General features: G+C 41.1%; 1 protein-coding gene across 8 annotated transcripts in view; it reads right to left on the bottom strand.

Moving 5' to 3' along the window:
• eya4 (EYA transcriptional coactivator and phosphatase 4) overlaps positions 1–22,559 on the bottom strand; it is a 51,968-nt gene that overhangs the window by 12,893 nt on the left and 16,516 nt on the right. For 5 of the 8 annotated variants that reach the window (XR_006092061.1, XM_042390376.1, XM_042390375.1 and 2 more), the window contains exons 3-10: positions 8,712–8,761; positions 6,247–6,371; positions 3,189–3,272; positions 2,490–2,567; positions 1,781–1,847; positions 1,431–1,573; positions 807–950; positions 533–615 (exon numbers count right to left, since the gene is read on the bottom strand). Coding sequence is in view for 7 of the 8 variants with exons in the window: in XM_042390376.1 (XP_042246310.1) it covers positions 533–615; positions 807–950; positions 1,431–1,573; positions 1,781–1,847; positions 2,490–2,567; positions 3,189–3,272; positions 6,247–6,371; positions 8,712–8,761 (774 nt within the window). In the remaining variant the exon portion in view is untranslated. Of the gene's footprint in view, positions 1–532; positions 616–806; positions 951–1,430; positions 1,574–1,780; positions 1,848–2,489; positions 2,568–3,174; positions 3,273–6,246; positions 6,372–8,711; positions 8,762–12,131; positions 12,490–22,559 lie in introns of those variants that run through there. The other 3 variants (XM_042390379.1, XM_042390378.1, XM_042390380.1) reach the window with 3 other exon arrangements.

The raw sequence follows: 22,559 nt of genomic DNA, 5'->3' as shown, positions 1-22,559 counted from the left end.
CCAATCCTTGACTTTCTTTCTGTAAACAGCCACATCTATCATAGCGGGACGTTAAAATCCCCCTTTAAGCATTTTACTACCACAATGCAATTCATCATATAGACATAGAGAAATATTCGGAACAAAACACTCTTTCACAAAGACTAATTGTCTGTTTCTTTCCTAAGTTTGTCCCCGTAGCGAGGTTGCAGCGTAATTAGATTTTATTTCTCGAAGCTGTTTTGAATGTGGAAAGTTGTGTGGGAGCGTGACTGTAAAACCACTTCGGGTCTCAAATACTATTGCAACTGCACCATACAAAATCCTCATCTTTTATTTGAGCCGGCATAATGAGGCAAATGACATTCGCTTGACCACTCAGAGAAAACATGTATTGTAACATAGTTGATCTCCTCTGGCAAGAGCTCCCCGAGGAAAGGCTTTCGTATCGGCCTGGGAAAGTGAATGTTAGAGCTCGAGCTGACTCTCAGCTGGGCGGCACCAGCGGTTCAGGTTTAAACTGTACGTAAAGGCGATGGATAAACTGAGATACCTGCTGTGTGGCAGTGTAGTTGGCGGGGTTGGACACTGAGTTGTTGGTGGCGTAGAGGCCTGAGGAAGGAGTGAAACTGGAACCTGGAGAGAAAATGAAGCGCATGACAGTGCAGGTCATTTTTCAGTCACAGTTTTCTGCAAGAATTTAAAATACTGAGGAAAAATCCCCCCATTTTTCATCAGGAAAAGAATACATGATTATTTTTCTAGACAGAAGAGACAAGTGAAGCATGAACCACTGCAGTGTTTTACAGCATGTGTTTTCTACTGACCTGGCATCTGATAGGGTGAGTAGGCAGTCTGTCCGGGCTGAGGCGTGGTGAAGCCGGGGCTGTAGCTGAGGCCTGTCTGGAGAGGAGACTGACTCTGGGCCAGGCCGCTCTCTGTCTTAATGCCCGGCAGCATCACACCGAGGTCTGTGACAAGAAAAACAAAACAAAACACAGAATATTAGATGAGGTTTGCATATGTTACATATGTTGCATTGCCTCCCAATTATTATATGTTACTCTTTGATTTGGCTTCAAAGATCTATGGTATTAGACAGGTATTATACTACTTTTTATTTTACTTCAGTACAGCTAATACCACTTCCAATAAGCCTACTGGAGGGAAGTTTTGTTTTCTTGCTTTTATCATTAAAATCTGCACAATTATGTAGCCAACCCCGACATTCAGCAAGCAAGAGAAAAGTAATCTGATTTTAATTTGTTTTTCTTTTTCTACAACAATGCAGTTTGAATGCTGTGGTTTTGTCCATTTATGACCACAGGAGACATGAAATCATGGTGTCTTCTGTTGCTTGTGTGTGAATGGATCACAAAATATGCCCCTGCTTAAATTGTGCAGCTACTGCACGTCATTGTGTAGTTTTGAAAGCGTGTGTTTGCTGATACCGTAGGTGGACAGTCCGTATGCCTGTCCTGTCTGGGAGTAAGCTGTGTAGACGGTTGACTGCTGCATGCTGCTGAACTGGGGTTGGCCAGCGTACGTCGGCATGGGCGGGGCTGCCGGTGTGGAGAGGATATGAGGGTAGGGCCTAAAAAAAGGCAAAACAGGTTTAGGGAATATCGGACAATAAGAATAATAACGATGGAATGACAGAATTGTGAGTAAAAGGGAAGATGGTTGAAATTTAGCACAATTAGCTACAGGAGTATAAGAGAAGCTACACTGATAAGGATTCTCAGACAGCATCTGCATCAGCAGTCTATTGTGTAAAAAAAAAAAAAAAAATCAGACTTACTTTGATGGGTAGAGGGGAGGAGAGTACTGGTGGGCTGAGCGAGGGCTGTATCCGCTGCTGGTGATTACTAAAAACAGCGCAATAATCAAAAACAACAAGGCAACACCAGATTACAGATGGTGTCAACTCAAATCTTCTGTTTCCTTTCACATTTCATAAAACCACTCCTGAACAACATAATTCCGGGCCTCTGGCTTGTTTGAGTTGAAATGCTGTTCCAGTAAACATAATTTGAAGCATTTTGAATGGAGAGGAGCCAAGTTCTCTCTGCAGTCCATGAAACCCTAACAGCGGGCCTCATAGTAAAACACAATGTCTGTTTGTGGTCATTGAGATGTCAGAGCTCAGTACTGACAAACACCCCGCTGCTTCTAAACCCTCACTGTGTGTTGCTTAATGGTTTTGTATGTGTGTGTGTGTGTGTGTGTGTGTGTTTTGCAGTGTGAAGGAGCACAGGTCGTGTGTGAGTCTAAAAAAAGGAGAAGTGTAAAAATGTTTCTTCCTCTCTCTCTCTCTCTCCCTCTGCCAGTCTTTGATGACGCAATCCAAGGACAGGCAATGCTTCATGGGATTAAAGCTCTCAGCGAGTCTAGCAGTGAGCTGAAACCGATGATGGTGTTTGTGTGTTTGACGAAACAGAGCAACACAGAGCTGAGACTTCGAATTTGAATGTTTCTCCAGCTGAAGAAATTGTGTGTATTTCTGTTACCTGAGCAGGCGTATGTGTCCAGTGCTGTGTCGCCTGTCGTAGTAACCGTGTCACTGTTGTTCATAGGCTCTGTTTTCACTTAAGGAAGAGGGAAAAAATCAGTGTCAGGGGAGGCCGGCAGAGAAGTACCATCATACACACACACACACACATACACACACACACAAAGTAAAACTTTCTGAGTAAAACAGCTAACTGCCATAGCTATATATCAGTGTGTATGCTGTGTGCAGGGTTCCCCTGTAATAGACATAAATTTCCACAACTTGTTTTCTATAACCAGGTCAGAATACTCCTATGACCTTAAGTTTTTTTTATTTTTTTAATGTCATGTTTCAGGTTATTAAAGTCTGAAAACCATAAAATGAAATGATTAAGTTTAAAAATATAATCATGCAAGGTGACCCTTTGGTGGAATCCCTTCATATTTTCTGACTCCCCCGGTAAATTCATCAAATTTCTCAACTTTTTTTCAGAAATTCCTTGACTGGTGAGAACCTTGCAAATATATAACACACAAATACACACACGCTGATATATTTACAATGGGATCCAAAGAGAAGAGGACACAGCACAGCAAATGAAAATCAATCAGAGCAATTCCGGCACAAAAAACATCAGAACATCAAAACATCATCCCGTTTGCATTTAAGGTAATATGACTTTTGGGCTTGGATTCACACACATGCACCGCTGTACCATAGTCCTTGGAGCCCGGGGCAGGGGGCGGGCTGCTGCAGCCCAACAGCCAATCAGCCGTGTTTAGAACTGTCATGTTTTCACCTAAAGGGGTGCAAGGTGGGAAGGTGGTGAGGATATGATGCACTGAGAACCAGATACCAATCTAAGGTATATGGGACATTGTGTTAATGCTTTAAAAAGGGAGATATTTGTATTGTAAAAGATATTTTACATTAGGAATAGTCACATTTTTAAAGGTACACTTACTGAGTGCTAAATGAGAGGGAATAGTCTAACATTTTGGGAAATTTGCTTATTCACCTTATTGCCAAGAGTCAGATGAGAAGATCGATATCACCCTCATGTCTGTAAGCTAAATCTAAAGCTAGAGCCAGGAGATGATTAGCTTAGCTTAGCATAAAAACTGGAAACAAAGGAAGACAGCTAAAGTGGCTCTGTCTAAAGGTACAAACAATATCAGTAAATAACTTGTTACCATGAGGTTGCCAGGTAACCAGCAGAGACTCCAGGAAGTCACGGCTCTTCACCATTAAATAGTCCGGCACACAATCCGGTAAAACCACAAAGTTTTATATTTCAGTTTTTGTACTGATTAAATAAACAAGTTATAACATGATAATTAACAAACTTTAGAGGTACTGGTACAATAGGTGGATTTTTTTTTTAACCTTTGGACAGAGTCAATCTGTTCCCTCCTGTTTTCAGTTTTAATGCTAAGCTAAACTAACCGTCTCCTGGCTTTAGCTTGATATTCAGTTTACAGACTAAAGTGGTCTTCTCATCTAACACTTCGCAATCTCAATTTCCCAAATGTTGAACTGTTACTTGAGGTAACTGCTAATCCGTTGACACTTGATGAGCACACCTGCACCCATATATGTTTCCCAGTTATTTTTGTGCTTTCTCCCTGAACATGATTAAAACTCATCATCACTGACCATCTGAGAACTCGATTAAATTCAAGACAACTTCATTAATCCCCTCGGGGGAGCAATACAACCCATTGGACAAGCTCTAATGAAGACAAATGAGTTGCTATGGAGATGGCCCTTGGGCCAGAGCGCTGGTTGATGTCAGGTGAAGGGAATGTTGGGTATGTAGTTTGTTTTGGCTGTCAGCGTGTAGTCCCAGCTCTGTCTGCTTAAACCATTAACTGTGAGCTCATCAAAAATGATTTAATGTGCTCTAATATGGTCCGAATGCACTGTTAAGTCCACTCTGAGCACAGCTATTTCTGTAAATGTGAACGTGTGTGTCTGTCTGTGTGTGTGTGTGTGTGTGTGTTGACACATCAAGTTGACCAAAATGCAGTATCTCACTTTTTCCATTACATTGCTATTAAAATAGGTTTCCATTGCATGTTGAATCACCAATAGATCAAAGGATTGCCCTCAACCAAAGCACTTACATCCAGCACTATTACATCAAACTGCCTTGTCAAAAATGATTCCAGAGGACAGAGAATAAGAGAGGCGGAGATCAAGGCTGACAGAAGAAAAAAAGATATGAAGAAGGAAAGAGAAACACAGACAGACAGAGGAAAAGGAGAAAAAGAGAGGGTGGGACAAATAGAAGAAAGAGAGGAGAGGGCTTGCTGGTGTTGACATCTAAGAGAGCGGTGATGCTTTAATGCTCTTGTAAAGGAAATAGTTTCCAGTGGGATTTTGGGCTCGCGCTCCGACATATACACTCAAGCACACACATACACACACACACTTTGCCAAGCGGTTAGCGGAGGAGAGCAAAAGTGCTTCACCGTGTGTTTACACACATTCTCCGGTGGTTTACTCAAGCACTCGTGCCAGCATGGGTGTGTGTATGCGTGCGTTTGCGTGTGCACATTTTCTTCCGTCTCTATAAATTCCTCAAAAAGTACTTATCTCTGCAGGTCAAAAATCTTTCTGACTGATGACTTTGCAGTAGATTTCATTACATTACATTATACTGATCAGGCACTTTTGTCCAAAGTGACTTACGTTACAATAAGCTCATTCACCTCTGTTGGAGGAAGAGCAAGGATGTCATAAGTGTACCTCTCCTCAACAACAATGACATAAAGAGTGTGTTCAGTAGAAGTGCTTAGAGTTAATTAATTTATTTAGCTACATATTTCAAGAAATTAGATGTCAATAAGCGCTAGCATGTTGTGCCGAGGTGTCTGAAACACTCTTTTACTGGTCTTCATGTCAGATGAAAATGTGAATTGATCTACGTTGCACTTAAATGAGTAGTTCAACATTTTAGGGAAATATGGTTTTGCTTTCTTGCCCAGAGTTAGATGAGAAGATTGATACCACACTTTTTTATATGGTAAATATAAAGCTACAGCCAGCAGCCGGCTGGTTTAGCTTAGCATAAAGACTGGAAACAGCTAGCCCGTCTCTGTCCAAAGGTAATAACATCTGCCTACCAGCACCTTTTAAAGCTGTTAGCATGTTATATCCTTTGTTTAATCCGTACAGAAACCAAAGTATAAAAACGACAAGTTGTGGTTTCGGGGGGGGGGGGGGGGGGGGGGGGGGGGGGGGGTTATGTGCTGGACTATTGCTTAGAGGAAATTGTGCATTTTGTGACCTTCGGACAGGGCCAGGTTTGCTGTTTTTCTTCCTTTTTCCAGTCTTCATGATAAGCTGAGCCAATCAGCTGCTGGCTCGAGCTTCATATACAGTAGGATCCAAAAGTCTAAGACAACTTTCCCATTCACTTGAGTGGGAAAGACTTTTGGACCCTACTGTATATCGTACAGACATGAAAGTGGTGTTCATCTATCTCAGTCTCAGCAAGAAAGCAAATAAATGCAATTCCAAAAATGTCCAAGTATTCCTTTAAAGTGGAACTTTGGAGTAGTGGAGCAGCGCACTTGTCTTCCTAAAGTTTAGGGTTCTCATTGATGACTAAATAACACACTGAAAATGGAATTGGCCTAAAAATAATATGAGATAATGATACAAAATGAAGGTAAAAAAACATATTTCATTGTATATTTAACACTAAAACTGTAAGAACAACTGCCTTTTCAGTAGTGCAGCACTAAACTGAAATGCTGCCTTCTCACCTCCTGTTCCATTGGTGGTGATGGAGGGGCTGCCAAGGTTGTTCTTGTCCAGCTTGGAGCCCGTGGAATCTCCACCTCCCACACGGTTATTATGAGGACTGGCTAGGTCCTGCATTTCCATAGACCTAAGAGGCGGGAGGAGGGGGAGAGAGGAAGAGGGAGACTAAGATGAGCTGCGATTTTTGAATGAATAACAGATCAACAGCAATATGCTCTCACAGCTGGGAATCTGCCACCTCTATATATTAGGTTAAGATCTCATTCAATGACATACTGTGTTATCCACACAGGAACCACACACACACACACACACAAACACACACACACACAAACACACACACACAGAGAGAGAGAGAGAGAGAGAGAGAGAGAGAGAGAGAGAGTCATAAACTTCATGCTTCTCAGTACCAGTTAGCTTACATGAGCATGTGTTCAGAGGCGCTAGACATTGTCTGCGGGCCTGCTGGCTCTTTTATAGTGTGTTTGTGTATGTATGTATGCGTATGTATGTGCGTGTGTGTGTGTGTGTGTGTGTGTGTGTGCACTTCTGGGCTCCAATACAAACCCACAGCCTGCCAGCATGCTTAGTTTTACAATGTGTTCCACATGCATGACTGGGACGAAACCAGCACTCAAGGTGGTGTGTGTGTGTGTGTGTGTGTGCGGAGGGTTGGAAGTGGAAGTAAATAAAGTCATGAGTAGAATGAAGACAGATATTTATGGTCAGCCTGAATGTCGGTGGTAGAATTCATCCCTTCACAACACAGGGGTGTTTATTGTTTATTTGGATCACTATTAGTTGTTACCGTGGCAACTCCCTGGGGTCTGTAACCCCAAGCGAGGGGTGTAAGCGTTTTTAATAAACTTTCATGCGTGCACACTGTAAAAAAAAAGCAACATAAAACACTCGCTTATGACTCTTCATCACCGTTGCCACAAACCCACATTTTGACATATCCTTTGCTGGAAGACATGGTTGAATGTTGAGTCAGTGTGTGTGCACGTACAGATATAAATGTGTGTGCATATATGTGTGTGTGTGTGTGTGTGTGTGTGTGAGCCTCGCTTGACTCATGCTGCCCGCAGGTTGGTCACACTTGTGCGCTTGTGTGAGACATCAAAGCGAGAAATGACAGAGATGGAGGGAGAATTAAATAAATGCGGGCTGCTCTTCTGCCACTCGGTGTGCAATACATCTGTGTCGCGGTCTGGAGGAAGGCCATCTCAATGCTATGGGCAGATAGCATCGCCACACATGACTGCAACCCACAGTCAGACTGACAGGTATAAACATATAGCTTTCACCAGACGAGAGAGACAGCTTGAGGGTACAAAAAAAGAGAAAGATAAACACTCCAGCTCAACTCTCTCTCTCTCTCTGTCAACTCTTTTTCTCCTATTTACAGTTAAACATTCATTCTGCTCTCCTGTACATTTTGAACTGACAACACTGATCACTGCTTTAACATCAACAATGCTTTATTGTGGACTAGATATCAAGCCAAGGCCCAACTTCAAACAGAAAGGCTAAAATATCACTCTCGATGGAAACACAAGTTAAGAACTTTCACAAATGTTGGTACTTTTTCACCTCTCACTCTCTTTTTCTCCCTCGTGTGTTTCAGCACTCTTCATCCATCCTTTTCTTTTGTCTCTCAACAGCAGGAAATGATTCTGTCTCCCCTCGTCCCCCCCCGCTCACCCCCTCTTCCCCCTCGTCCCCCCCCCTCCTCTCTGTTTTTCGCTCCTCTCGGGAGGCGATGGCAGGAGTTGGTGTTTCATAAACTCTTTTCTGGTTTTCACATTATGTGCGGTCCTTGAAGAATATGCTGCATCTTATTGCAACATATGGTGTAAGTTTATACAGTAGGTAAGTGGTTTTAATGATATTTATACTTCTGATTGTGTAAAATAAATATAATATACATATATGTAGTACAATACACTGCAACTAATGATTAATTATGTTTAGTGTATGAAATGTTAATGTTTTCTTCAATGGCGTAAGTCCATAACCCAAATATGTTCAATTTACAAAAATATATGACAAAGAAAAACAGAAAATCCTCTTATTTGAGAAACTGGAGCTGGACAAAGGTGGTATTTTTTCACTACTTCTGCTTGAAAAAGCAGAAACTTTTGATTGATTATCAAAATATCTATTTTAATGTCGATCAACCAGTCATCAGCTAATCGTTTCAGCTCTTTATAAGTTATGTAAATTACTATTTTGTGTGTGTGTGTGTGCGTGTGTGTGTGTTTTGGGCACTGAGGTCTTCGGAAAGGTGTTGATGACCTCATCACAGCTCGCCATTGCAGTGAAACCTCACCTCTCTGCACCATGACCAGAGAACTAGGACACACACACACACACACACACATCTGTACACCAACACACACACACAGAGTTCTGAAAAACCTAATATTGTTTGTCATATTATGCAAACAGACACTAGTGTGTGTACCTGGTGTCGGAAAGGTCTGGAACATGAGAGTCACTGTGTGATTTCTTCACCTGCAGGGAAACCAGAGCAGAGAAAATGTTACTTAACATATAACCGCACACATCACATTACACACATATTCATAAGAACCCGTGTTTAGTGTGTCATAAACCTGTCTCATAAACTGGTGTTTATGAATCGGGCTAATTATATTAGTATCATGAACTGTTGTGAATAAAAACAAAATGAATTCCCGCTCCAGAAATTGCAACGTGTTCCATTTCGCTTTCATTTTTTTTTTTATTCTTCAAGGTCACTAAAATGCAGAAATAATAATAATTTGAGACCCAGCGTTTGTGGTTGTACCCACCGCCGTGACAGAAGTGCTAACTGGCGTCTAAGTGACGGATATTAACTTTCTCTTGTTCACCCGTGACCTCGCTCCATCCTGAGCTCAAGCCCCTTCCTCAACCCTTAAAGAGTTGAAAGGTCACGGCGGGGTCATGTTAGGTCAGAGGGCTCACTCTTCACCCTTAAACGGGTCAGTGTCGACACTAAATCGAGACTTGACTTTGGGGGTTAACCGAGACATTTGGTCTTGTCAATCACTGCGTGCTGGAACTTTTCCTTCATCATTGAAAAAAAAAAAAAAAAAAAAAAAAAAAAGAATTAAGAAAACACACTTGTGCCTCTGCGCCTTTCCACCGCAGCTCACCGCACTCACACACAGACTTGGTTTCATGTGTGTTGCTGTGTGTGTGAGGGTATGCGGAGCTAGACGGCAGACCAGCGGTTCTCTATTAAAATTCCTCTCTCTTATTTGGAACAGGAACTAATTAGAACAGTAAATGCAGGGCGGAGCAAGAGCCAATGTGTACCAGCTGCCCTATAATCACTGTGTCAACACACTGCCGAGTTGTAGGGCACGCGTGAGGTGCCAAACACACACTCGCACATGGAAATACGCATTCAGACGCCTACACACACACACACACGCATGGTCAAATTCACCCAGGCATCATATATTCAAGTCATTTGCAAATTATCGCAATCACAGGTAAGTATACAGAGAAAGTGCTTGGCAAAGCAGACACTAAACTCCAGGTATTTGGAAACTAGGACATTTCTGTGTGTGTGTGTGTGTGTGTGTGTGTGTGTGTGTATAGAGCACTATGTTGTGGTGTTATGGTTCTGATTATAGGATCCTGTTGAGAGCGAATAAGAAGCAGCACTTAGCTGTTTAAGACAGGGTTCAAAGGTTAGCCAGTGCCCTCGTATGGATCACTTTACACAGACACACACACACACACACACTCACTCACACACACGTACACACATGTACACACACATACACACGTACACAAGCCACTTTCATGTCACGTTTCATGCTTTACTGAAATTTAACAAGGCTGTCAGTCACGACATCAACAGCATGGCCGTGAGAAACTGCAATCCACATGTAACGCACACGCAGGGCTACATACAAACGCGGGCGTACACATAGCCCGCATGTGCGTGCTTGCACACGCACGCACACTAACACACACACACACACACAAACTCACACACACACACACATGGAAACACATAAACCCTGGCTGTTTCTGTCTCAACATGATCTGTGAAAACACAAGCACACGCGGGCTTTGATCCTGAAAGGCTTTTATCATTGTGCTTTATACATGCACACTTTCTCTTACTTGATGACCTCTCTGTCCGAGTCTCTCAATATCTCAGCACTTTTATCTTTGTCTGTTGAAAACATTTGTTCCATATTTGGTATAATTCCATACATTTATTTTACTTAACCCTCTTTCCCACTTGAGCATTATTGTCATTTCTTTTTGATGTATGAAAATGATCTGAAACAGTTTTTCCTATTCAGTTCTCAAATCTTTTTTTTTGACTTGTTTAATATTTCATTTGTAGCTACTCTTATCACAAAATGTTTATAATCCGATTGAGAGCCATGCCTTCTATTTATTGTGACATCACTTAAAAATATGTGTTTAACGAAAACCTGTCATGCGATAACAAAGCTACAAAAGTGCAAGTGGTCACTATTTCAATGAGACTGCAAGAAAGGAATACGTCCTCTTTCCGTGTCTCGCAGTAAAACACACTCAATTTCAGCTCCAGTACCAAAACGAAGGGCCTAAGCAAACTCTTAGGTAGCCACGATGCCTGAAGGACCCATTTGTGTCATCTGAGCCACTTAAAAAGGTGACCTTTGACCTGGTTGGCCCGGTGACTGGTCTAGAACACAACCTGCTTGGCCAGGGGGGACTCCCTAAGGGATAAATACAGGTACCCCAGGTAATTAGCACTAATAACAATGATTTATTTAAGGGAATCACACTGCTATGGTAGTGTTGTTGCTCACTAATGATATTTATCATTTTCTGGATAATGTGAAGCCTAATTTGAGCCTGAAAGGTAATAATGAGAAGCAGTAGGTGTTAGTCATAAATAAGCAGAAGCAGTCCTAGTTTTGTTTCTTTGTGGTTTCCTTTTTTCACTCTACTTTTGCTTTAACAAGCTTAATCAAGTACATAAAATCTGACACAAATAATGTTTCAACAATGATTGTATTATTGTTTCTGGCAAACTGTGAAAACTTTGTACAGGAAGAGAAAAAGCAGAGAGAGAGAGAGAGGGAGAGAGAAAGAAGAATAGCGCTATGTGTTTCTGGTAATAACCCAACCCATCTGCAACAGGACATCTGATACTATGCATTGAGTTGCACACACACATACACACTCGCACACATACACACACAAAGGGTCTATAATGGCTTTAAGAAAATCGGGCATACTATTTTTACCATTGTGCACAAGAACGGTTTTAATTAAGGATTTTAAAATATTTTTTCAAATAATCTCTCTGCTATAAACACAGTAATTCCACTGTAAATTTTGTCGTATTCTACATTTTAGACTTATTTTGTAAAGAAACAGTGTAGATTAGGAGATATTTTGTTGGATAAATTAGATAACAGGGCTGTAGTCATAAAACAAACCTCAAAGGCTGCAAATAATAATACTTGAAAAGAAAATGTATATCTGATAATGACAATTCAGAAGTAGAATTTAAAAAAAATGTAAAGTCAAAGCATAAAAAAAAATTCTGTCATTTATGTGCAACTGTTTTGAAATATTGTTATTGTGTAAATTAATTTAACTCAAATAAATTTCAATGCTGTCACCTTAACACACCAGCCTCTTTTTATTTTAAATGCTCTGAATATTGCACCTATTTAGCCAAATTATTGCTACATCAGATATTAAATAGCTTTTACATAAAGCAGGATTTATTAATTCAAGTGTAACCATTGAAAATAAATATACCAAAATTACAGTAAGTGTTACTATTAATTGATAATAAAAAAATAAAAAATAGTTTGAGCATAAAACACAAACACACTCACACAGCCATTCTTACCTCAGGGTGTAATCAGGTCAGTTAGCAGTCCTTTACTTCCACAAAGCATTACAGAGCCGTACGATCCACCAGCTTCCCTTCAGACGCAGGCTCGCTGCTCTCACACACACACTCATTCAACTCGAACACAGTTAAACTTGTCTCTATCTACCTGCTCTAACTTTGTACTCCAGGTGTCACGTTTTTCTTGTTTTTGCTCTCCAGGAGAAAATGCACTCTTTCTCTCTCTCTTTTTAACTCTGTACAAACATGTAGCAGCTGGAAGAAAGAGATCAACTGCATTTGAGCTACACTTTTCTCCTTCTCTCTATCTCTCTGTCTCTAAGGCCAATCCATGCACAGCTCCTGTCTTCCTCGAATCCAGTAATGGGGAACATTTCGCTCGTCCTGTTTCCCTCCTCCTCTGCCTCCTCCTCCTCTTTCTCTCTTCTCCTCCTCCTCCTCTCTCTCTCTCTCTCTCTCTCTCTCTCGCTCTGTCTCGGCTGTCACTCACTACAGAGTCCCTCAAGCTAACATTTTAAGCCAGGGAACTTTTTAAATGTAACTTTTCTTTTTGGTGTTGAGGTCTTTTGCTAATGTAGACCCAGATAAGCTGAATTCCACATTGTAACTGTGTGTGAAAGTGTAGCAAAAGAATTTCAAACAAAAAACATAACTCAAACAAGTCTGAGCCCCTAAAATCAAAAACATCCGTGTGTATGACTTTACTTCTTCTTAGAGTAAATCCTGCTTATGGCAGCCTGATTATTTCCATGAAGTTAAAACGGTAAATGGAGAAGTGGTGTAGATGTGATGTCAATGTCTTGCTGTGCAGTAGAAAGTACAGGCCAGACCATAAACTTCACACCATGCAATTGACTCCCCCCCACCCCCTTCCCTTAGACACACACCATCCCCCCCATCTCACTCACACTGCACAAAGTTTTGCGTGTACACCTGAACACATGAAACACACACACAACCAATCTGTGTTTAATTGGAACCACACGGGCTACACGTGTGTGTCATATGTGTCGTGAGTCGGAGAGGTGGATGGGGGTTTAGTATAACCTTGGTGGACACACACACACACACTCTCTCTCTCTCTCTCCCAGCTGCCTTGGTCTGAAGATGGCACTCTTTCACTATGGTCGTCAAGGTGTTATCAGGGGAGGCATACGCCCACACACGCACACATATACACACACACAGTCAAACACACACCATCAGATGATCACACACTCATACGCTCGCTTCAACTAGGCCAGCTCCAATTTCTGACTTCAACAGAATTTCATCTCACTAATCAAATTTTAAAGGGTCAGTTCAACAAAATTCTCAAACGGAAAACAACAAACAAACAAAAAAACCTTGCTTACCTATAGTGATAACTACCCATGCAGAGAGTTTTGGTTTTATTCTGCCAGGTTTTCATTTATCTGTTTCTGACATTTCTGCCTCAACAAAATATGATGCAGGTGAATGTAAATTCATTTGTGGCACTTGCAGTTTGCGAAACTTTACACTTGAAAGACCAGTGTGTAGGATTAAGTGGCAGCTAGTGGTGAGGTTACACACCCTTTCAAGCGTGTAGGAGAACCTACGGTGGCCGTGTAAAATGCAAAAGGCACTCCAGTGTTTGGTTTGTCCATTCTGGGCTACTGTAGAAACATGGTGGTGCAACATGGTGGGCTCAAGCCTCCAGGAACTGGCTTAATGCACCACTGAGCAACTTTCATAGGAATGAACAGGGCCCCACCTCCAATGCTGTATCCAGTTCTCTTAATACATCCATGGACGGGCTCCGTGGAAGAGGCAGAACAGAGTGGGCTCATCGGGAGGGGGTAAGGCCCCCCTTCCGATGAGCTGAGAAACAGGAGATAAAACGGCCTGTTTCAGAAAGAGGCTGAACTGAGGGGCTGCATAAAGGGCCAATTTAACAAAAATAAGGAGGTTTTGAACTGTAAATTACACAAAGATATACCAGTAGAGCCCTCTTTAAATGAAATTCCATTCACCTCCATCACAGGCATCGGAGACGAGGCAGAAATCTCAAAACCTTGGCAAATAAAACGTAGCAAAGTATCAGCATGGCAGGATATTACTGAAGATATGTGAGAATTTTTTTTGCAATTTGGGTGTACTGACCCTTTAAGGATTTTGGTGCTGTTTCTGTGGACCTGGAACAGACTGCCTGATGACCTAACAATAGTCACAACTGTGTCTGCATTCAAAAGCAAGCTGAAAACTTCTCAAGTCTATGATTATGTCCTGTACGTGTGTGTTTGACTGAGTGTGTGTGAGTTTACTTATACTGAAATGTGCTACGTAAATACAATTTACTTACTTTGCCCTTTATTAGTTTAAAAGTTACAGCGCACCTACAAGGCCACAGAGAACAGGGGAGAAGAGTACAAGGAATGCATACAGGCCAGGAGACCAATTTGGAACAGGGCCACCGTCTCCAACTGTGCACCAGCCACCTTTAGCTCGGTCACCATGGTGACACCATGCGGCCCCGTCCCACAGCATTTATCCCCCTGCCCCAATAAACACCTTGATTGATAGACTGTCTGTGGACCCCTGTGCATACATCAGTGCAAATGTCTGTTGAGAACGTGTTATACGCGCACACCGACATGCAGTTGTGCGCGTGCTGGACGTTTGAGAGTGTATGTGGAGGACTAGCTGTCAGAACAGATTAGGGTGTTGCCGAAGCGCTTGACAACTCAAGCACTTTATTATTAGCCAGGCAGGACCCCATTGGGAGGGGGTCGTCCAAAAACATCCCCGATGAAATATTTTCACAGCAAGTGGAGAAGGGAGCGAGGGAGGTGTCCCAAAACACGCCTGATAAAATACAAAAAAAAAAGAAGAGAAAAAACAAAACAGTAGTTCGGCATGGGCAAAGAAAGCAGCTAGTATATCAGATGGCTAAATGACAAGACTCTACTTTGGTTTTTGTTGACATTAGGAGTGTTTTAATTGTCTGACAGAGGTGCCTCGCTCCCTTTTAAGAGGACTTCGAGAACAACTTTGTTCTTCAAGTGGAACAACAGCAGTTTATCTTTCCCTCAGCAGACAGTGAGACAGATGGAGACAGACTCTGCTCCTGTTGATCTCTTTTGTCATGTTGTTGTTGGTTCTATTCATTTAGTTTAAATTAAGGATTTTTTAACAAGCTTGCTGGACTTTCTAAAAATGTATCTCCGAACTTTCTTTTATATTTATTATATTTTGAGCATTTTAATGACATTACATTTGTTTTTGAAAAAAGTATTTTTTTGGCCATTTTAAGCCTTCACTGAAGACAGTAGAGAGAAATGAAGCAGAGATTCCTCTACTGAACCAGGGATGTTGCAATTTATCATTAGCATCTTAACCTCTATAGCTACAAGGATGCCCTGTTTTTGAATTAAGCAACTGTGAAGGAAATTATTGTATGAATATTTATAAATGCTTGTGTGAACTTGTGAAAGGTTAAAATGCTTAGTCATAGAAATCATGTACGTGTGTTTGTATGTTCCTGTGTTAAAACAAAACAGAGAACATCTGTTTATTCTGAAACAGATCCTGCCATATCTATTTGGGTATAATCATGCATAGAGTAGTCAAAACAACTCCTAGAGGTTGGCATGAAACACATTAAGAAGTATTTTCCCCACTTTCAGGGCTCACTCCTCTACAGTAGCTCGTATGTCTGTATCGAGTATGAATGTGCCATTCTCTGAGCATTAAAGAAAGTGTGACAATACTATATCAAGGGTTGGTAGGTAAATTGCCATGACTCTTCTGGGTTGTCGATCTCATTCACTCCTTTGACTGTTCTCCAAACAGATCAAATCTGTGCAGCTGGTGAAGGGACTACAAGTTGCCTTAGACCCAGGAAGTCAACCTCCCCTGAGGAAGGCTCGTAAATGACTCCCGGGGCGAGAAGAGACTGAATGTGATGACTATAAACAACGGTTTCAATACGGTATTAAAGACCACGAAAGACGTCTGAAAGGTAAAGACATTCCATTAGGGGTGACGATCCATTGACAAAGGGATTAAGAGGGATTAAGAACCCAAACTGAAATCAAAGGGTGAGATCGCTTGGTTAGTGCACAATAAAATGGGTAAAGGTCAAATTAAAGAAGTTCCTAAGTTTTCTGGATGTGCGATAAACATGGACCAGAGACTTGTAGGCAGTTACAGTTGTGTTTTGAACACTGTGGGTTCCCTGAAAACAGCGGTTTCAGTTTGAGTCAATTGAGAAATAACTCATCAATGTCCCCAGTTCTCTTTCCAGAAAGACTTGGACCTCCTCTCAATGCCAGTTGTCCATCAACACTAAAATCCAGGTCTGCTTCCAGACCAGTCACTACCACAACCAGAGGCAAGCTAACCAGACAGACGTTCAGGCCTGTATGACTGAACCAGATAGCGATGAGAGAGTCTTTAGTCAGTTTACCCTCATCACCACCTCCTTCATATTCTACAGACTCAGCCCAAGAAAAGCTGTCAGAACAAGTGAAAGCGAGCACAATCACAATCTACAGCCCCCCCCCCCCCCCTCCAAACACACCAGGAGCAGAGAAAGGGGAGAAATCCTTATGATGCCGATGATAGAGGTCCCCAGAGAAGACGGTGCAGAAATAATGTATGTCTAGTACTCTTGGACACAAAGAAATTGCCTCTGTGGCAAGCGAACTCCCTGAAATATGCAGTCAAGGGGGCCAGGAATATGTAATTGTCCTGCGGCAAATCATTGAACAAAACAAGCCCACCCTGCATGAACTGAGATCTATGTTTCGGCAGAACTTGAAACTGAAATGGGGGAGAGTTAAGGGAAACTTCCCCGATGAGGATCATCGTAATGACATGAGGGTTGGTACCGAATACAGAACGGCTTTTGATGGAATGTGTGAGAGACTAAGAAACACTAAACAACTTACTTACAATACTCTAAACTAAACGCACAGATCTAAAACAGAACGTGAGAAAGATAGAGATATGAAAGACTTCATGTCAGTTTATTTTTTGGGGTACATTATTTGTTTATGTTTCCTATATTATCTGTATTCATAGAAATGAATAGGGCTGAAACTCATCACTAATTATGTTTGCAATTAATAAATTAACTGTTGCTATAAAATGTCTGAAGAGCATAAAAAAATAAAAATAAAGATCCCAAAACCCAAATTGACATATTCAAATGTTTTGTCAGTCAAAATCCCCTACATTTTGAGTTATCATCATATACTGTATGAAAAAAAGCATTAAATAGTAACATTTGAGAAGGTGGAACCAGTAAAATGATGAATAAATGATCAAAACCGATTAATGTTCTATCAGTCTACTAATCGATTAATCTATTGTTTCAACTCTAATACTGCACAAAAACACACACACACACACTCACACAAACACAGGCATCCACACGCACACACCTGTGCAACGTGATCATCCAGCCATCATCGGCTGGTGGTGTCGACCACAAAACACACTCATGAAGGATGTTACTCACCACACAAACACAACCTCCATCTCTATCGGCCCTCCATGTTCTGTCCCCTCTCTCTCTCTCTCTCTGTCTCACACACACACATACATACACACACACACACACACACACACACACACACACACACACACATACACAGCCTCACCCATTTACCTGCTCAAAGCTCTCTGCTCTCCCCATTTGTATGAGTGGTTATCGGTGTGGTAACCCTATCCCCTTCCTTTCATGTAAAATACATTGTGCCGAGCCTCCTCCCCCCCTCACCACTCCACCTACCCCCCAGCCTGGGGAGGTGTAAAACTATCCCTCTCTTTATGCCTCCAAAAATGCCCCTTTTTTCAGGTGTAGTAGGAAGCTATAAAAGAAAAAAAAAGAAGTGAGGGAGTGAAAGGGAAGAACAGGGTGAGTTTGTGGAGCAGGGAAGAGGAGGAGGAGGAGGAGGTGTTTGGGTGAATACTCTCCAAAACATCTCTCTCTCTCTCTCGTTCTCTGGCTAGGTGTACCTCTCTTTACCCGTCTATTCTCACATGAAGCTTGCCAAGAGCTGCCTAGTGTAGCTCAAAATTTGAAGGACTCAAATGAAAGAATACACGCAGTTTCTGCACCTGAAGTATTACATCTTTGAGCTTTTGTCTTCAAATTGCCCAGGGAGAGGAAAAAAGACAGAAATAGAGCTGAAGTTGTAGTAGAGATGATGGCCTCTACACTGAATCCGGGAGACAATAGACAATCAGAAGTTTGGCGACTGTCCCCTCAAGAAAAACAACATAATCACTCCCCTCAGCAAGTGTCCCAAAATAATACATTGAAGTGACAAAGCTCTCTAGCGGTTAGTTTCCTGTTTCCAACTGGGTCAATGTTGGTTTCATTGAAACCATGACCACAATGAACATGATTGTTCCCTAACCTTAACCACATCGTTGTTATTGTTGTAACCATGACAATGAAGGTCCCCTAACTTAAAAAAGTAGTAATTTTAACCTAAACCAGAATGTTTCCGTTAATGCTAACCAAGTCATGTTTGTGCCTAAACCTAACCAAACCTTAACCATAGTGTTGTCACATCATAAAACAATTTTTTAACAGTGATGTATAATTGTTTTGGAATGCACAGACAAATGGTGTCTTCACGTGTTGTTCTAAAGGGAGGTTACAAATGCCATATTTTGTCGCTTGATTTGGAGGACTTGTTGGCCATTTGAGACAGAATAGAGTCGCAATGAATTTAAAAAAGGCCTATTGGGTGCATGAGCTGATCAGCTTTAAAGAGGAATACACACTAAATATTAAATTCAACAGTGAAAATGCCGCTCCACTTTAAAGCTGCCAACCTGTATTTTTTGTATTCAAACTACGTCAAAGAATGCTTGAAAATGTCTTCAAGCGACCAGGTTATGTGACTATGAATGCATTTTTTACTGAAATGATTAAGTAAGACATAATCTCTCAATGCTAGTAAGTGTCACCAGCCACAGTGAAGCGTTTTACACATTTTACAAAATGGAATACAGCCTATAAGAAATAGTCAAGAAATTTAAATTGGGTTAACTCGCTAATATGTTTTTGAATATGTGAAAAAAAATGAGTTCAGCCTACAAAAAACAGCCAAGAAATTGAGTTTAACCCATGTCAAAAAAGCACTGACACATTGCAGATTTAATATAAACAAAAAGAAAGAGGGAATTTTTGTCATCATGTTAATGCATTATTTGTTTAAGATAAGCAATAAAAAGTGTTTTCATAACAACACTGCAATACTTCATATAACAGGTCAAAACTCTCAGAAAAATTCCTGTTGTTACTATGCTACATAACAACAACAAACAATAGTATTGGGATTTGACTTCTTTTTCTCCTTCTTAATTTAAAATGACAACCTCTCAAATACACCCGAAAATGTTTGAGCTGAAATCTGATCCAAGATATGCAAGCGGACAACACCAATACCCATGGAACAACTTTAGCAACAAAGACTACAGAACAGACGGCCATTGGTAGGTGTATGCGAACAATCGGACATCAGTTTGAAAGAGAAATGGGGGTAAGATTGCAAAAGGAGCAACTGTTCATGTGCCATCCCCACTCAAACGTGATTGGTCAGTGTTACTCGGACTACAAATGGAAACCAGAACGCTTCCAATACCAAAATATTGTCCCTTCCCTACAGATTCTGCATTCATATGCAGATATCTGTTTTTAGAGATTACCAGTGCTATTAGTACACACATTAACAACAAGGCACCACCCAATGCACCAGCAGACTACTACAATCTAAAAGGACAGTATTCAGTCATTTTACAATGTGCAGTAGACAGTAAGATGAATTTTTGGAATATAAATGTTGGACAACCTGGCAAAGTCCATAACGCCTGTGTTTTTGCAATGATGAAAACTTTGAGCAGGTGGGAGAAAGGAGGTGTCATGAGATCATAAATAAAATAAAAAATGTGACATGCAAATTTAATAACTATACTATCAAACAATGTTGCAATCTTTTACTGTACTATTGTGCTGCCTCAAGGCAGTCATTACATTGTACTACAACCACTAATTACATGTACAGCATGTGCAGTCAATGTTCAGCCACATATAGGCAGTGACTGCTAAATTGCAAATAAGTTAGACAATTCCCAACTGTAACAAAACGTTTATTGCTGTGTTGGCAATATCACAAGTTTCATATCACAAGAATGTTTTTTGTTGCTTTTTTTACAGAATATCTAAAAACATTCAAAGTTTTCTCAATGTTGAGTGCTCAACAAATGTTTCAGTGCAATGAAAGTGCAAAGTGAAAAATAATCCATATTTGTTAATAACAAAATAAAGCGCACAGCTGAATTGTTCATTCTCTTACTTGTTTCACTTTGTAGCTAACTGCTACAAATTATCAGTGCCTTGAATCTGCTCTATACCAAAATGATAACACCATGTAGATGTGTGGCCTAAATGTGCACCTATAAAATATCAATTTGTTTTCAGTCGAGAACTGCAATCAGTAAAAATAGGATTATCTTGAGGTGGCTGTATAACCCTCTATATAAAAAAACAATACATTTGTGTTATACATCCACTGCAAGGTATTGCCATTTTTGCTGTGTTTTGCAGATGCTGCATTACCATTGGTCATACTTGTGGGGTGGTGTCCAGTGATTTACAAATTGTAGAAATGCTGGTTAGTGTTGTGTAGTATAGATGACACAGGTGGGTAGCCATGTCAGCCATTAGTTGGAGTCACTTCACCTTCAATGTTGATGAGTGGTTGCATGAGCTACTGAGACATGGACATAGTTGCAGGCGTCATTCCTTGGGCCATACTTGACATGGACTGCTGTGGCACAGGTGAGTGATGCATAGGCCAGGCACTAGTAGTGGTTGACCCTACGGGAGCTGGATGAATCTAGTGTGGTGATTGTGGGTGCTGTTGTTGACCACAGGACACAAAGCAGTGATGACAGTGCCCGTTAGCTGCATAAACATCTGATGATTTGCTTTCTGCTGGGCTTGCATGGAGTGGAATCTCCTTCCTTTTCTCCTCCACTCTACCCATTATGGCCCTGCTTGTTGCTGCTTATACTCTGTGGAGCATTGATGATCTCTTCATCAGGGTATGTGTTCTGAGCTGCAGCAGTTGGCTCATTTGCTTCTTCATAATTGGGTGTTTTGTTGGAAGTTTCTCCTGCACATAAAAAAGGGATAGGGGAACAGTTATCTGGACATCTATATGGCAAGGAACTTATGTAATAGTACTGTTCATGAATATATCAAATGATTATTAAAAATTCAAACTTTAAGTACAAGTTAATATTCAGGCCAATGGTAAGGAAGCACCTATAAAACTTAGCAAAATTATAGCCTTTGCAAAATTGTCAAGTGAAATGAGATTTTAGTTTCAAATGTCTTAATTTATAAGGAATAAAAGTATTATACACTGAACAATAGCCCTATTGTACTGTGGGCTGTGCTTTACCATTGGCTGTAACTGTAGTACTGTAGCACTGAAATAAGTTGGTCTATTAGCCCCTTAAAGATTAGCTGTAGTTGTCATAATCACCTTGCCTGCTTCATATACTGTATATGAGTCATCAACTTTGCTGTAATGCACTAACACTTAATGTTATATTTGCGTAATAACAATGGTTGACATCAAACTCCATACATCAAATATGTACTCACCATCTAACTAAACATCTCCAGAGTTTCTGATACTGTTAGCAGGCGGAGTGTGGAGTAGGATGGAGTGTCTGAGGTACTGTCATTGGATTGGACAAGGTCCACTGTTGGTCTTGATTTTGGTCTTGAACTGTTGGTCTTGCCCTGATATGGTCCAGGTTGTCAAACCATGGGAATTTTTCTTTCTCTTCTCTTGAACTTCCACTTTTACAAAGGTCATCTCTCACTTTTATGTACTCTTGCCTCTTTTTTTACTTTCACGCAGCACTGTTCAGTCAACTAGTCAAATCACCTCTCCTTCAGCTGTTGACTGAACATTTTGAACACTTCTGTATTTTTATGAGTTGTTTGTAGGAGCTGACAGATGTAGTCATCTGCCCATTGCCTTCCCAATATTAGGAAGGCAATGCACCTCATTTCTAGTCCAGGTCAAACCTCAGTTCATACTTTGGCTAGCTGCTACTACTAGGAACAGTTGGTGTGCTCTGCTGCATCCCAGAATGCAAAGCAGACTTGGCTACAGGAGCTCAGACTTGTGGAGAACATCTGGTAGTTGGGTCAGATCGAGGTCAGATCACGTTCTCTCCACAAACGAACTGCTCCACAGTTTCTTTGGGACTGGACCAAGACCACCTCCTCTTAAGTGTCTCAGTGTGTTTGTTTTGGTCTGCACATGAGTGCAATTACTCTGTTCACACCTGCCCAACCAAACTGCACCAAATGAACCAGAGTTCGATTTAACTGAACTAAAAAGCACAGGTGTGAAAAATCCC

This window comes from Thunnus maccoyii, chromosome 17 (assembly GCF_910596095.1).
Source record: "Thunnus maccoyii chromosome 17, fThuMac1.1, whole genome shotgun sequence".
Taxonomy (NCBI): domain Eukaryota; kingdom Metazoa; phylum Chordata; class Actinopteri; order Scombriformes; family Scombridae; genus Thunnus; species Thunnus maccoyii.
Note: the sequence above shows the minus strand (reverse complement) of the source record. Positions and strands in the feature narration are given on the sequence as shown.